This window comes from Ptychodera flava, chromosome 5 (assembly GCF_041260155.1).
Source record: "Ptychodera flava strain L36383 chromosome 5, AS_Pfla_20210202, whole genome shotgun sequence".
NCBI classification, from domain to species: Eukaryota; Metazoa; Hemichordata; class Enteropneusta; family Ptychoderidae; genus Ptychodera; species Ptychodera flava.
The window spans coordinates 7,880,267-7,895,383 of NC_091932.1; the positions used below are offsets into that span (position 1 = coordinate 7,880,267).

The 15,117-nt window shown below is 37.0% G+C and overlaps 1 protein-coding gene across 1 annotated transcript; it reads left to right on the forward strand.

Annotated features, from left to right (window-relative positions):
• Positions 1–647: 647 nt before the first annotated feature.
• On the forward strand, positions 648–14,350 carry LOC139132909 (nose resistant to fluoxetine protein 6-like). Its single transcript, XM_070699267.1, has 12 exons — positions 648–997; positions 2,042–2,196; positions 5,608–5,686; positions 5,956–6,052; positions 6,383–6,573; positions 7,240–7,416; positions 7,600–7,705; positions 8,367–8,640; positions 9,209–9,297; positions 9,756–9,863; positions 10,715–10,853; positions 14,154–14,350. Exons 1-12 carry the CDS (start codon positions 781–783, stop codon positions 14,346–14,348), a joined length of 1,827 nt encoding a protein of 608 aa, XP_070555368.1. The 5' UTR covers positions 648–780; the 3' UTR covers positions 14,349–14,350.
• Positions 14,351–15,117: the final 767 nt, after the last annotated feature.

Genomic DNA, 15,117 nt, shown 5'->3' on the forward strand with positions numbered 1-15,117 from the left:
AGTCACCTCCGGGGCGGGTACTTCAACGAATTCAGTGCTTCGTGACCTAGCGAAATATTGGTTTTATCTAACATTATCTGACAGGAACTGTTTACCGTTGTGGTGTGAGTGGCAGTTTTCTCATAGATAGTCTTATATTCAGATTATGAAAAGTCAACAGACTTGTGAACCTGTACGATTCCCTGAGATATAGGTCAAAATTTTGGACTTTTTTGCTCACTGTGACTCTATAAATGAGCGTCATATTTATAAATGACTTGGTAAAGTTGAGCTTATCAGTTCTCAGGTTATCAAAAAACAATTTGAATTTGCTTTATTTTTTCTTATTTGTCAAATTTTCGATGAATTACGTTATTCACCAATTTAATACTAGTCAAAGGTTACTGCTCTACCAAGGAGTTACTCGATGAGTACGAGTATGATCTACCATGTTCCTCTCCAAAACTTTCCGATCCTCACCGACAACTTTTCGTCGACCGCGAGGATGGCAAAATGGTTGTTATATAATAATCGTGGGTCCTTTATCGAATACAGCGCCTTCCTGGATTTTAAGCGTGTTTATTGCTGTGTTTTGTAAATGAGTCCTTGATATCTTATTTACGCCATGTCAAGGCTTCTTTTGCAGGTCAATGAACGTTCACGACATTCGGAAGTGGGCCGCTGCGGTTGTTGTCTCTGCATTGCTCATAAGCTAGTTCTCCGGTTTGTCAATCGCACTGTACCGTCAGTGAAGTCCAACGCCATCCTTTAAACGCTCTGATACACTTTTTGGGTTGTGCCATGTCTGTAATTTGCAATCTCTTTGTACTTATGGCAACTTCGCTCATTGCAAATGCGCTTAAATCGAATATCATGGATCCTGTATTTGCCGTACTGACAGAGTGGCCAAACCCTAACGCTACAGGGAACCCACTGAAGAACGTCACACTGTCATGTTACCGTAACATGCAGGAGTTTGGTCTGGATCTGCTGATGGCAAAGAACTACGCACGAGAAAGTAAGTCAGCAAGTCCTGTGTCAACATTAGTATAAAGTGACTCTACATTAGCCTTAGACAATTGTTAATTTTATTTTCTCATGCTATCTGATTGAAGACCGGGCAGTTAACATTACCCCCTATATCGGGCAGCGCATTTGGTTTTCGCATTATTGAAATCGTAATGTATAAAAGGACGTGAGGCTTGTTTTCAATTTATTGACAAACATCTATTTGTCGACTGCTTTTTTATAACGTAACAATTATTTATAATAAATGGTTTCTCGCGGGAATAGCAAACATGGCCTGTTTAATGTTTAAGATAAAGACAGATAGCATCTAAGAGTTCGTAAATATATTTTTGATATCTAAATAATGGACGCCGTCAATTATCCATATAATGTGATGACACATGTCAGAAACACATGTGAAATCATGGAGGCAAACAAGAGACGACTTCATCGGGCGCATGGCATTTCCTTAGCGCATGTACAGTGTGCAGCATCTTCTCTATATATTTTTTGGCAATATGACGTTACATACGCCAGTCTATTTGGTAAATTTCAAATAATCTCCGTCTGTCCTGTCAAGTAAATCGTGACCAAATCCTAGGCAAGCGACATTAATAAAGGTCGACCACGGAGAACACGTAGCACTGTTTTCAAACTCCATGCACCGAAGGGGGGGGGCAGCAGTTGCTAACTGATGCATGCCTTCATACTAAAGGGAGAATGAATAGGACCAATTCCTCCCACGGTTGTTAGTGCTTGCTGCCCATTTGCTTCATTGTGTAAAGTCCTGGCCGATGTTTATCTGACGGCGTCGGAACCGAATGGGTCAAAGCGGCAAACAGAATACATGTTTGTTCTGAAACGTTTTACTTAGCATACTACTGTCAAAAGCTGAATTACACATTTAGTAAGAAAAGTTTTCTTTGGTTTATTTCTCACACTTCTCCTGGATTCATGGTGTCTTTACACAGCTAAAACAAACCGTCAAACTATAGGTATTTCAAAAGATCACTGACGCCCGTTCTGTGACCTTCCTTTACTATGTTCTTTACAGTGTACGAATCAAGCGGCTCATTCAGGACAGATTATGACGTGACCTATGATCGGCAAGACCTCGGTCATTATTGGATGTGTCGGCGGGGTAAAGCTGAGAAAACAAATCTTCATTTTGGAGGCCAGTATTGCGTCACGAATACGTTGTTCAGCCAAGTATGTGTCACGTGATGTTTGTACTCTCATCTTTTGCTTCGAGACTGAGATATAGTTTAAGGTAGTATGCACCTCGAAAAGGAAAGCCTTAAACTTTTGTTCAAACTTTCCCCAAGGAATCTTTCAACCATTCTCTTTCAAAATCAAGAATAAAAGTCGGCGTCACCGTGCAAATTTTGGTACTAGAGAAACAAATTTCCCCAATATCAACCGATATTTGAAAGCCGCCACCCCTGTGTTAACTCTATGGAGAAAAATTACATTTTCGATTTTCGAAAATCTAAGACGGTGAAAACAAGTGGTAGATCAGAAAAGAATTGTAAAGGTTTGAGAGTCTGAATATCCGTCAACGAGGCGCATGTAACCTTAAAAGGACAAAAGCTTCAACTTATGATGATATTTTCATTATTTTGTTCACAAAATATAGTTTTTATTCTTCATTCCATAGTAGGTTGAAATACAAACTATCGGCCTTATAAACACGATCCATTGTGTAAAAATGCTATTGCTGATAAATGAACAAAAGGATTCAAAGGTTACTCCTAATGAGACTTCAAGAGTGGATGAACAAAAGTTAAGAACAGTGTATTATCGACCACAGTGATTATTGCGAGCTATTTCAGCAAGGACGTGCAACAGACCGATGATTCAATCATTGTGTCCCACCACATACCTGATTCTAATGTCTCTTGTGCCAGCCGTGGTGACTTGGTCATTTAAACTCCTTGACAATTTAACACGAGTGGAACGAGAACATTACGATAATTAATTACGGCATCTTTAGGGATATTCTATAAGGGGCATTCATCAAGGCCAAAATCCAGAAAGTATTCATAGTATAGTCATATGTATAGTGAATCAACATTTCGGTGAAATTTCAAACTCAACTTTCTTGCACACACATAAACATTTTAACCACCCAAGTCTAATCAGGTATAAATGATTTATCAAACGGCTATAAAAAATCAAGTTTTTGTACGCATGCGAGTTGTAACAATGCTATTCCAATCAAGTACATTTATGTCAATTATTAGACGTCTATAAATGCATAGATATTGCTAGTTTTGTATTGAAAAAGTATCACATAGTTTTCTCATAGACTACCATGTAAAGTGTATCAACATTATCAATTAAATCCAAATATCAAATTTTTGTAAACACACGCACTTTTACCTGTCACTGCAAGCAAAGTACATTTACATGAATCATCAGAAATGTGTGAATGCACAGATATAGATTGTCTTTTATGGTAAAATATTGTGTGCCCAATACACTCCCATGAAATATGATGTGATATTTTAGGACAAAGCATTATATCAGCCACCATTTTGCCTTCTAATAGTTTCGCGATAAATTGTGACCCTCCCCAAAAGGCATGCATGACATTTCATGACCCTTCAAAAATGCTTATGCAAAAAATTACAACCACCTGTAATTTCTGTCAAATCCCTTTTAGGGGGATTTCAAGATTTTAGCAAGTCAGAAGGGGAGATTTGATCGTTAGCGCATTGTGACTTTGTTTGGGGTGTCATATGAAAAAATCTCAGAATATTTTATTGGATTTTATCCCCCCCCACCTCAAGAGGTGTTTGTGTGTTCTGCTTTACTCAAGCGATTGGGGAGGGGTCATGGAATTTTTGTCATCTTAAAGGGGGTTCATCCATTTTCTCGTGCAATGGTAAACTTGCTCCAAGTCTGTAGGCATACAAATATCAAAACAGAACAAATTTAAGGAATGAACCTCAGCAGACTGAAAGGCCAGGTGCTAGGCTGGTGCTTAGATCGTGGAGTGAACAGTAACTGCTCTGGCGAGACAAGCCAAGCGACAGGGGTCAGTCTATCGGGTAGCTGGGTGCAATGGGGTAGCTGGGTTCACTGATTTTGACTGATGTAGCCTATAGGAAGTATTTGCAGGCCCACCCTCGGCCATAATACTGAACGCTCCCTAAGTTGCAAGCACCCCTAGGACACTGATGTCGATTTCTTGTCAAATGTGAGTGTTCATGAGTTGCATGGATACCGTTGCCGAAAACGACACTATCCCTCGTCAGAATACAATATCCTTCTTCAAATTTGACCTACGCATTGCTGATAGTAATGTCTTCGTCAGAGTTGATGTACGCTCTGCAGCTTTAACGTAGGCTCTGCAGATTTGAGCTACGCTCTCCAGATTACGAGCTTAAAGTTGGCATGATATCATCCTCGGATTAACATGACCTTTCTGGAACTCTGAAAATGACGCTACTCAGCGTCAGCTTCAGTTTCATACCTTTAATAACAAAGCCGAAGTTACTCGACCAGATGGAGGATAAATAATAAACTTTTAAAGAACTTTTAAAAAACGTGCATTCTTTCAAAATTATCTTTTGCAACGTAAAATTGTTTGGACAGTAATATTTTATCGGCAGACGATCTCAAAAAGACTCACTTTTCTTTTGTGCTGTTAATTTCAGTCCATGATCTGTTGTGTGTGTTTGTTGGTGTCTTGGTGTCTCATGTGTGTTTCAAATGTATAAAATTCATTACCGTGCAAGGGTTATGAAATCCTAATTCGGAGAAAACATCGGGAACAATGTACCTGAATAATATAACTTACGATCTGAATTGTCGACGTGATTTGTATTTAAAGAAACATCACCAAACTTGCGGCATTCAAACTTATGGGTAAGAATGTTGCATTGTAACCACGTTGTGGTAAATAGACATAAATATGGTAAGTTACTCAGTATTATGAAAGACAAAGGTTATAGTGTTTCGATTAATATTAAAAGTGATATAAAAGGTAAACTCCGCACATAGTTCGTATCGTGGTTGTTTGTGTTTTGAGTATGGAAGTGTATGTATTGTAAATGTATATTGTGTTTGGATGATTTATGTAAAGAGTTGATTAGCTATATGGCGAGACGTAGCCGTAATTTACGTTGGTTCGCAAAGACCCGACACACCCCACACACAGGCGTTAGGAGTGTTCAGTGTAGAGTAATGTAAAAGGCCATTCTTTCTGAGCTGCGTATACCACATTGGCAACTACAATCACCTGTGACCCCCACATTGGGGTGGAGATAACACAGAAATCCTTCGTTACGCGCCAGACAGAATGCTTATGCGTGTCACTATGGCTCGTATACTCTCGTCTTCGAATCAAAAGTGTACAGGTGAAAAATGATATCAGCTTAACTTGTCAAAAAATATGCTATCTTAAAATTAAAAGTGTTTTGACTAAAAATAAATCTGCTTGTACTCAAAACGAATGTGTTTCAGCTCTAAACGAAAGTGCGATGCTTTAAATGGAAGGTATTCTGACTAAAAAATGATATACGTTCTAGACGAAAGTGCTGTAATTCAAACTGATTAATTTCGGCGTTGATTGCGCGACAAAATTCTACTTATCCCGTTTATTATGTCTCGCAGAACGAAACAACGCTCTTCATCGGAACATGTTTCCCAGATTCCTGTACAGAAGATGATGTGGCAATATTCGTCTCAGGAGGTATTTAAACTTATTTAATGGGTATTTTTTCCATGAAATTTACTCTTACATTGATAACGCCATCACCACTACCATGATCATAATAATTTTCATTGTGAAATTATTATTGTTATTATTATTATTATTATTATTATTGTTGTTGTTGTTGTTGTTGTTGTTGTTGTTGTTGTTGTTGTTGTTGTTGTTGCTGCTGCTGCTGCCGTTGATGTTGTTGCTGCTGTTGTTATTGTTATAAATAATAATACTTTCCAATTTCTTATTTTTTTCAGGTTTTCGACAGCAACAGTCCAGTCCACATTATGCCTATTCAACGTCCGTTCATTGTGTTCGAGATTATTCTCTACGGACACGAGATATCGTAGCCATGTAAGCTGACAAATACACAAGCATTCAAAGCTGTCTGTAGAATGGAAAATTTTATGGGCATTAGTTGTAAACATTCAATATAACCAGATGACGTGTACCGCAAATGGTGCTCCCTCAGCGGGTAAAATATCTGAATTGGGAACTGTGCAACACCATGACTTCGGAATCGGTTCTTCCTTTGCAAACACGATACAAGATTGCATTACACACGTGTGTGCGTCCTTCTGTGACATACCGATAACCTTGCAATGCATTGCTAACAAATAGTAGGGTAGTGTTAACAATATTCTTACCCATTGTGTGTTTTCTTTTCCGTTCATTTGTTTTAAGAGTTGTATGTACGATATTACTGGCGGTTATAATTGTTGGCACAGCATTTGACGTCACTTGTAAAAGGAAATCAGAAAATCCACCTAAAAGTGAAGCTGACTATGAATTAGTAGTCCAGACGGAGAGTCAAGACCTTAATCAGCTTAATGAAGACAGTCAATTTTCCATGACCTCCGGCACCAACTATCGAGGTACATAACTGTTTTCCTTTACACATAAATGCAAACACGTACACGTATACATTAACACGATTGGAACACATTTGGGACAATTGGCTTTCAATATTTAGCAAATTTCCCAAAAGTGTTAGATGCCGTACAGCTGTATGTTGCAATAATGCAAATTACTCATAAAAACAAGTGTGTAATGTAAAAAGAAAAGCAGATGAGATTATATTTGTAGATTAAATCGGCATTACTTCACCATCCAATTATCCAAAATTGGTTCCAATCGTGTTACACTAGTATTTAAAGTAATGTTATGTCTATGTCGCTCCAACAGTTTGTGATTGCCAAGACGCCAAAACTCTGATAGGTTTACCGTCCTATAATCGCTGTGAATAAGGAAATATAAGGAATTTCCGCGTAATACTTGCAGTTATTTGTAGGAGTATATCGTCTCTCTGCAATATATACGAATATACGGTACATACATACATACATACATACATACATACATACATACATACATACATACATACATACATACATACATACATACATACAGACAGACAGACAGACAGACAGACAGACAGACAGACAGACAGATAGACAGACAGACAGACAAATAGGTCATCAGAAATATATTCTGTTTATAATTTCTCAGATTTATTAAAGCATATTGTTTCACTCCTACAGGCACAATAACTCAATGCCTACGAAATTTCTCCATTCTTGAATCTGGCCGACAGATATTGCATACTGACGCTGGACAAAGCAATATTTCTTGTTTAAATGGCATCCGTGTAATCAGTATGTTTTGGATCGTCTTGATGCATGTGTACGTCTGGATAGGTCAAACTCCTACTGGCTTCAGTGAGTATTATGTGTTTGCTTTCTCACTGCCATGCTCCTTCTTCCCTTTACAGCGACTAATAAAGATACAAATAGCAGTACATTTCGTCTGATTTCGTCCTATTTGATATTTGACATGAAATTAAAACTTGAAATTGTTTTTCTTAGAATTATTTACATTATTTATATATTTTATTATGGCAGTACTTGCAGAGAATTATAGCTATATATGGGGTGTTCTCAATAAGAGATGGACAGCAACCGTCCTGTGGCAAGGATTTCTCGGCGTCGAGGCATTCTTTGTCCTCAGGTAATGCACTATTTGCATGGACACGGTTTAAAAGTTTTGTGCTTCTGTTACCTTTCATAATTTCATATATATATATATATATATATATATATATATATATATATATATATATATATATATATATATGGTATATAAGTATGATGTATGTATGCATGCATTTATATATCTATGTATCTACTATGTATTTATCTTTGTTTCTATATAAACAGTAAGTTTTCCAGAAGTTCATTGCGTTCATTAAGTGAATGTACTTCATAAGTATGTTGGCACAATTTATTACAAGCCTTCACAAACTTGCCCGGAAAAATAATAATAAAACAGATAATAATTGTATTCAGACAATAATGAAATTACTCAAGGAAAATGAAAACACTCTGAGAACGTTCTTTGTTGTCAAACATAGTTTTTAATATACTAAAACACAGCTTTTCGATCGGTAACATTTTTACTATAAATCAACCAATCTCCCCATACTTTGTGAAAATAAATAAAACCATGACACCACTGTACAGATTTGCATTTGAAATGACCCAACGGCCGGATTCTGCCGACCCGGATCAAACCATAACAACTGAACGTTTCCTAACAATTAGAAGAATAGTTTTTGGAATATTGTTTATCTACCCCGTTCAGAAATAACACGGTCTTGCTGTCATTGCAGTGGACTGTTAGCCAGTTACTGGACACTCCAACAGTTTGATAAGTGTGGTGGGCCCGGAAAACACCGCTGGTGGCTGTTCTATTTACATCGCTATTGGAGACTGACACCCGTATATGCGTTTTGCCTGATGATGTACGCCACGCTGACTCTACACATGGGGAATGGTGTATGGTGGTTCTCTTGGTACAGCGCCCAGGAAACTTGTCAAAATATTTGGTGGACAAATTTGCTGTACATCAATAATCTATATCCATTCCCAGGAATACTTCGTGAAGTAAATACATGTTTATTGTCATTTTTGTGTTTGATAGATTATCGGAATCTCTATCGCCCTCGTTTGGTGTTATAATAGTAGAGTTTGATAGTTTATTGCTAGCGAGTGTTACGTGTATCAGATTTCTGCATGGCCAAATATGTAGCAAAATTGCTTAGAACGTGACACTGCTACTGAGCAAGCATGAAAAACAAAACGGCAAAAACCGCTCCAAAATGACTTCTAATCAAGTATACTAAATATTGAAAGGTATATTTGTTGAACTCTTCGACGTCGAAGAAGACAAATCTTCAATATTTGTCATTCACAAGCAACATGAGTAGTAGAAGCTACTGGCTTAAAGAAAACATCTTTCCCATAAGATATTCTCGTTCCTAAGAATGCTTCATCGATACAAGGTTTTATGTTGTCCTTTTGACATCGACTAGTTGCAAGGTGTTAGTTTTTTTGTTTCCCTCGATGTTTTATCATGTTAAGAACTTTTGTGTCCAAATAGAATTGTTAACATGATGCAGTTTGATCAACTGAATGTTAGTTATGATTATAAAACATATTCTCCTATTTCTAGTATGTTGTGTGTATGGGATGGTCGTGGTATCTTGCAGTTGACATGCAGCTTTATGTCATCAGCCCAGTCTTCATTGTTACTTTTTACAAGTAAGTTTTGCACGGTCGGTCTGTATGTAAAAACACTTGTAGCAATTTTAACTACTCCTGACATTTACACCTCTGCCTATGTCCGTTAAAATTCACGTTGACTTCAATCGACAGCGTATTACAACATTGGAACGTCAAAACAAGAGTTATTTCGTGGTAGAAAAAACTTGGCAATACTTAATTCACGGAATTTAGCTATTTCTCTGTTTAGCCTTTAGCAATTACACCATATATTACCTTAAGGACCCCACAACGTTACTAGTATAAAAGTGAAATGCAGTCAGTGTCCAGTAATCTTCATTATTCTTCTCTCTTTATCTCTTGCCTATAAATCCTAAAGGTTTGAAAACCGAAACCTTTTCACTGTAATTATATAAACTAAACTGTAACGCTGTAGAAGCATCTCATGTGTCTCCTTTGTACATTTCTCATGTGACGCCCCTTTTGAAATCATCCAGATCCTGGAAAGCTGGGTTGTTTCTCAGCATTGGAACCACTCTATGTTCCTTTGGAATATGTGCCTACCTAGCCACTGTTCAAGGTATGCCCGTTGGCATGGATACAAGGTATGTACGAGAAATACTGCTCACTCCCTGTAAACTAAGTATCTCTGATTGTTTCAAGGAAGCTTCAACTTTGATTTGTCATCGATAATACGAAAACACTCAGTCTGTTTCTGATTGTCGAAAATGACGCCACTATTATGGAGCTAATATTGTGCACCTATAAAGCAGAACCTGATCAGAAGAACCGTTGTGAATGGAATTTCGAAGCACTGACAAAGCTATTCTCGTGTGTGCACCATAGAGTACGAAAATCTGATTAAAATCTAACATGAATGTCAGAATCAGTATTTATTTGTTTAGCAAAGCAAATCGTTACATTTGCGAGTTATAATGTTCGTATTTTAATGCTTCATGCTGTATGTAGCATAAATCTTTAACTGTAGATTCGCATCTTCTCTATATCGTTTCAGCACAGTTAGAATTAATTTTCTTTTCTGTTCCTCACCATATCTACATGTTATAGCGTAACAATCGATCAACAATTAAGGTATTGGCGCTTCAAAAGTAAAAGACACTTCTGCCCAAACTTTTCATGAGGAAACATTAAACGATTCCTTTTCGAAATCAAGGATAAAATCAGGGGCACCGTGCAAATAAAAATTCAAAATAGGCGCCATCCTGTATTAACTCTATGGAGAAAAATGAACTTCGATTTTCACAAAAATAAGCCCGTAAAAACTTCATTAACTCCGTGAACTTCAACATTGTAGACCAAATTGTTGTGAAAATTTGAGAGTCAGAATATATGTTCCCCGAGGCGCATTCTACCTTAAAAATAATACAAATAATACGACGGTACTAAATCCTAATGATTGTCAAAATCATCATTTTTCTCATCGATTTTCTCACAGGCTTTATCGGCAAGCCAAATATGAAACAGGTGAATGGATATATTCCAAACCATACTATAGAATACCTCAGTATCTTGTCGGTGTTGGCCTAGGCTACGTGCTGTTCAAATTAAAGGGAAAGACTGTCAGAATCAATAAGGTCAGTCTTACGTTTTCCTATATACATGACAATCCATGTGGGTCAAAAAAGCTCTCTTACAGTCACCGAATTTTTAGTCAAAGTGTCTGTTTTAGTATGGATACTGCCGACAAATGACGCCTGTGCTCATTATAGCTTCTAATTATGATACTGTATTTTAATATGAACACCCGTATTCCCGTTAAAATACGTTATAGGAAATAAGCCAGATCCTCGACATTTACCTATAGATTGGATCATTACCCGGACCACAGACCCTATAGGCTGTAAACAAAATACTGGGAGCTTGCGGAATTGCTATCAAAATCCGCCCCTCAGTATCCTGAAAAATTTAAAACCCCTTCTGCATGACAACAATTGTCAAGGTCCCGTGCTATCATTTGGTCAAATATTTATTAGAGATGTACGCCCAGAAGAAAGAAACACGTGTTGCACAGTTCTGCACATAAATGTACGACGTACACTACTTTTTATGACGCACGAATAAATATTCTGTAGTGGTTTAACGTCGTCAACATTTACTTCTGTTATTTGTAAATGCATCAGTAGACGTTTTGGATTTGTTTGTCTAAACCGACTTGAGTCAATCAAAATCTGGCTGGATCATTGTTGGTACCCGCTCTGAAGCGTCAAAATGACAATCATGGAGGAGTATGCAATTGAACTCCATGCTTCGTTTTGCTGAAAAGTGAAAAATCTGAGCACGGTGACCTATAACCCAAAAATTTGTTTTATTCTTTAAAGGACATGATCTAAACGTTACTTGTAAAGGTTTTAGAAAATTAACAATGTTTGGAGATAGAAATATTCCGTCAAACAAAACATATAATCTCTGAAATTTTGGGTGTAATAATGGCAAATTTGGAAAAAATAAATAATTCCATGTATTCACACACTTTTTATATAACTTAAGAATATTTACTGTCAAAGTCTTTTGTTATTGTAACATTTCATTCAACGTATGAACTTGAAATGGATGGTTTTATATTTTGATATTAAGTGATTTTCGTGAAAAACAGTGACTTTTCGTCGTCAGTATGTAGAAAATCAAGCATGATGATCTCATCTTTTTTAATGTTTGATTATTCTAACAAACTGGAATTCAAAAATCCCTAATGCAAAAATATGGCAACATTTTCATTTTTTCGATCGTATATCCTTTAGCAAACTATATTACGGAATAACATTTGTAACTCTTTCCAGTATTTTAGATTTTTGTATCAACTCAAATCTATAATTCCAAATTTTATCGTATTAAATATTCAGTATTCAGCAAATCAACACAATCTTCGTATGTGTTATGTACACTAATATTGCTGGCAGTCCCATTTCAGTCCAATATACGATGTGATTAATATGTCAATGTACGATGACACAGCTGCGTATTCATACTCTGGCTGCGTGACTAAGTTCAAAACATTTCAACATGATTTAAAAATATTTACTTCAAAAACTGATGTTGACACACAACATAATATTGACAAAAATAAAAGTTTAATATACTTACAGATCGTTCACATCTTGGTAGCTCTCTATGGACAATGTTTTATTAAAAAATTACAAATATAGGTAGTCATACAGGAATAGAAGGAAAGTTTATAAACATTCAAGGAAATGCATTTCTTGGTCTACCACAGTCAATATTACACCTATTGTCCCTTTTCAAAGTTTTGGTCATTGTTTATTTGTAACTGTCATTAAGTCTCCTGGTCTTCCATGTGTTTCTCTCCGGGCCTGATCTTGTACACAAATATTTTTAACTGTCATAAGCGTCATATGACCCAAACTGAGACTTCTTCAACTACATCAGAATCAGTCAGAGTCAGATCTATCGCTGTCACTGCCGGTATACAGTGACACTGTCCGTATAGGTAGTAGCAAGGTAGTAACTGTATTAACTTGGATAATGTTGACTATATTTTTGTTCAGATTATACAACTGGGCGTTCTTGCTGAGAATGTTGAATTGTCCAGTATTCATCTTGCCAATACACCCTGTGTATGTGTACTGTGCATTTGCATCATTGACATACTACTTTCAGCCTGAACGCTTATTCATTTATCAGCAGTAGTGTTTACATATATACGCTTTGTTGAGAAGTTGAATATTTAAGCAATAAATCACACCCAGCGACGGTATACCACGGAATTTTGACCAGTTCATGACATATATGCATGAGCGATAGCGACTACATATACGAAGTGAACTGGTCAAAATCGAGTGGTATACCGTCACTGGGTGTGATTAATTGCTATTATAATATAACAGTATAGAAATTCTGGTATGGAACGCCAAAAAAGGATTTTTGCCCTTGCCGTGAATTCGCGCGTGTGCCAACCGTTCTATATCACGAATATATCACGTTATTGTTACGTCTCGACTAATCAGACAGCTGTATTTGCGCCATCAATATACTGGTATGATATAATTTGTTCGCAGTGTTGTAGAAAGATAGCATGGAAACTGTATTCAATACATCGCACGGAAATATTGGAAAAAATATCAACAGTTTCACTGTCCCGTTACAAGGTCTACTTAATATGAAAATTCAATGGCATTCATAATATAATTTTAAATTTTTGCAAAATGAAAGTGATGAAATGGATAAAGTGGTGATAGATTTTTTTCAATTATTACTAGCATTAGAACTGTTGGATGATTTTTAATTGCCTATCAAACTATGGTATCTGAAAATAAAAAAAGTAAGGAACCAAATTATTTTCAGATCCCCTTGCACACAGAGCAAAACCTTCCAGTCCCCTCTCTAGACGCCCCAGAATTTTCAAATTCCCCCTGAATTCGAATTCCTGTAGCGCCCTCCCAGTATTTGTGAATGCAGCCTAAAAGGGTCTTTACACTAAGCGTATGCCTGACACAAGCTTGTCTCTGAGAAAGTCCTGGTGGTGACACTCATAAGAAAGCGTGTGGATTTGCAATGGGCCTTTTGCCGTGCAGTTTAACTTATGTAGGGAACCTTCGTCAGCGTGAAGGACGAGGAAACAGTATGAACTTGCTACTTGTTTACATGATGACATTGTGGCAATCTGTCTACGTCAGAATCTTGATGAGGCACACACTGCGTGACATCGAACAGAACTGTTCTGTTGTAGTGCTGTTAGTGAAGTGACCAGGAATTGTGCAACAATTGTCCGCACAAAGAGCTTTCTATTTGTCGAACCTGTCGCTCAGTTTTTGAGCAGTGTGATAAACATGTGAACATTTATAAATGGTTTTATAACAAACAATCTGAGTGGGACAAGTGGGACAACACTCTGTAATGGATACCGTTTATTTCTACAGATTTTGAATGTGTTCCTTTGGTGTGTTGCTGCCGCTATCGCGTTAGCTGTTGTCTACGGTGTGTATCCCACAGCAACAGGTCATCGCTTAACCCAGTTTGCAGCAGTCATCTACAATGTTTTGCATCGATTTGCGTTCTCCGTGTCCATTGGATGGGTGATATTCGCCTGTGCTACTGGCAATGGAGGCAAGTAAAAAATACAAGCGCAATCTTCTTTTATTTTATTTAGAGATGAGAAATATACGAATATGAAGTGCCTTATGTATGATATTATTGCATTGCTTCTAATTTCCATCGTTTGATACAACATAGAACGGTAAAAATATCACATGCTAGAATAATCTGAATCCGTGGTACATTGCGGCCAGTCAATATTCTAATTCATTCATTGTGATAGAATATATAACTTGAAATAATATGTTTTTCATCTTTCGTTATGTTGATAAACTTTACTTTACTTTACTTTATTGCTCAACAACACACTCAAGGAGTGCGGTGAGGCAAAAATAGAGCTCTTTATGAATCTTGTCTGTGTACCTCATCAGGTCCCGTCAATGCATTGTTATCATGCAGATTCTGGCTGCCGTTAGCCAAAATAAACTACTGTGCATATCTGGTCCATCTCGGAATTATCTTCTCATATACCTATGGATCTGAAAGTCTATGGTACTACACAGATTTTCACTTAGTAAGTATTTATACAACAAATTAACAGATCTTGTGCACTCAAGCTGACAGTATGAAAACTATACTCTAAAGCTGATCTCTAAAGCTAATGAGTGACATTTTCAATACAATTAAGTTTCATATTCCTGGATGAAGTGAAATTTACTTTCTTGTGATGACAGCATGGTTCTGCACCGACATTATCCGAATATGACATGTGACTTACCATTAATGTTCTAGACAATTACAGATACTGCCATCATTTTCAATCTGGTTTTTCATCAAGAAGCTTGTAAC

What these genes read in the sequence shown, in the direction of transcription:
- LOC139132909 (XM_070699267.1), top strand. Translation starts at nt 781, where the DNA reads ATGTCTGTAATTTGCAATCTCTTTGTACTTATGGCAACTTCGCTCATT. An exon ending in GAGGCATTCTTTGTCCTCAG is followed by an intron (nt 7,706 to 8,366) that starts GTAATGCACTAT and finishes CTGTCATTGCAG; the next exon opens with TGGACTGTTAGCCAGTTACT. An exon ending in CCCGTTGGCATGGATACAAG is followed by an intron (nt 9,864 to 10,714) that starts GTATGTACGAGA and finishes ATTTTCTCACAG; the next exon opens with GCTTTATCGGCAAGCCAAAT.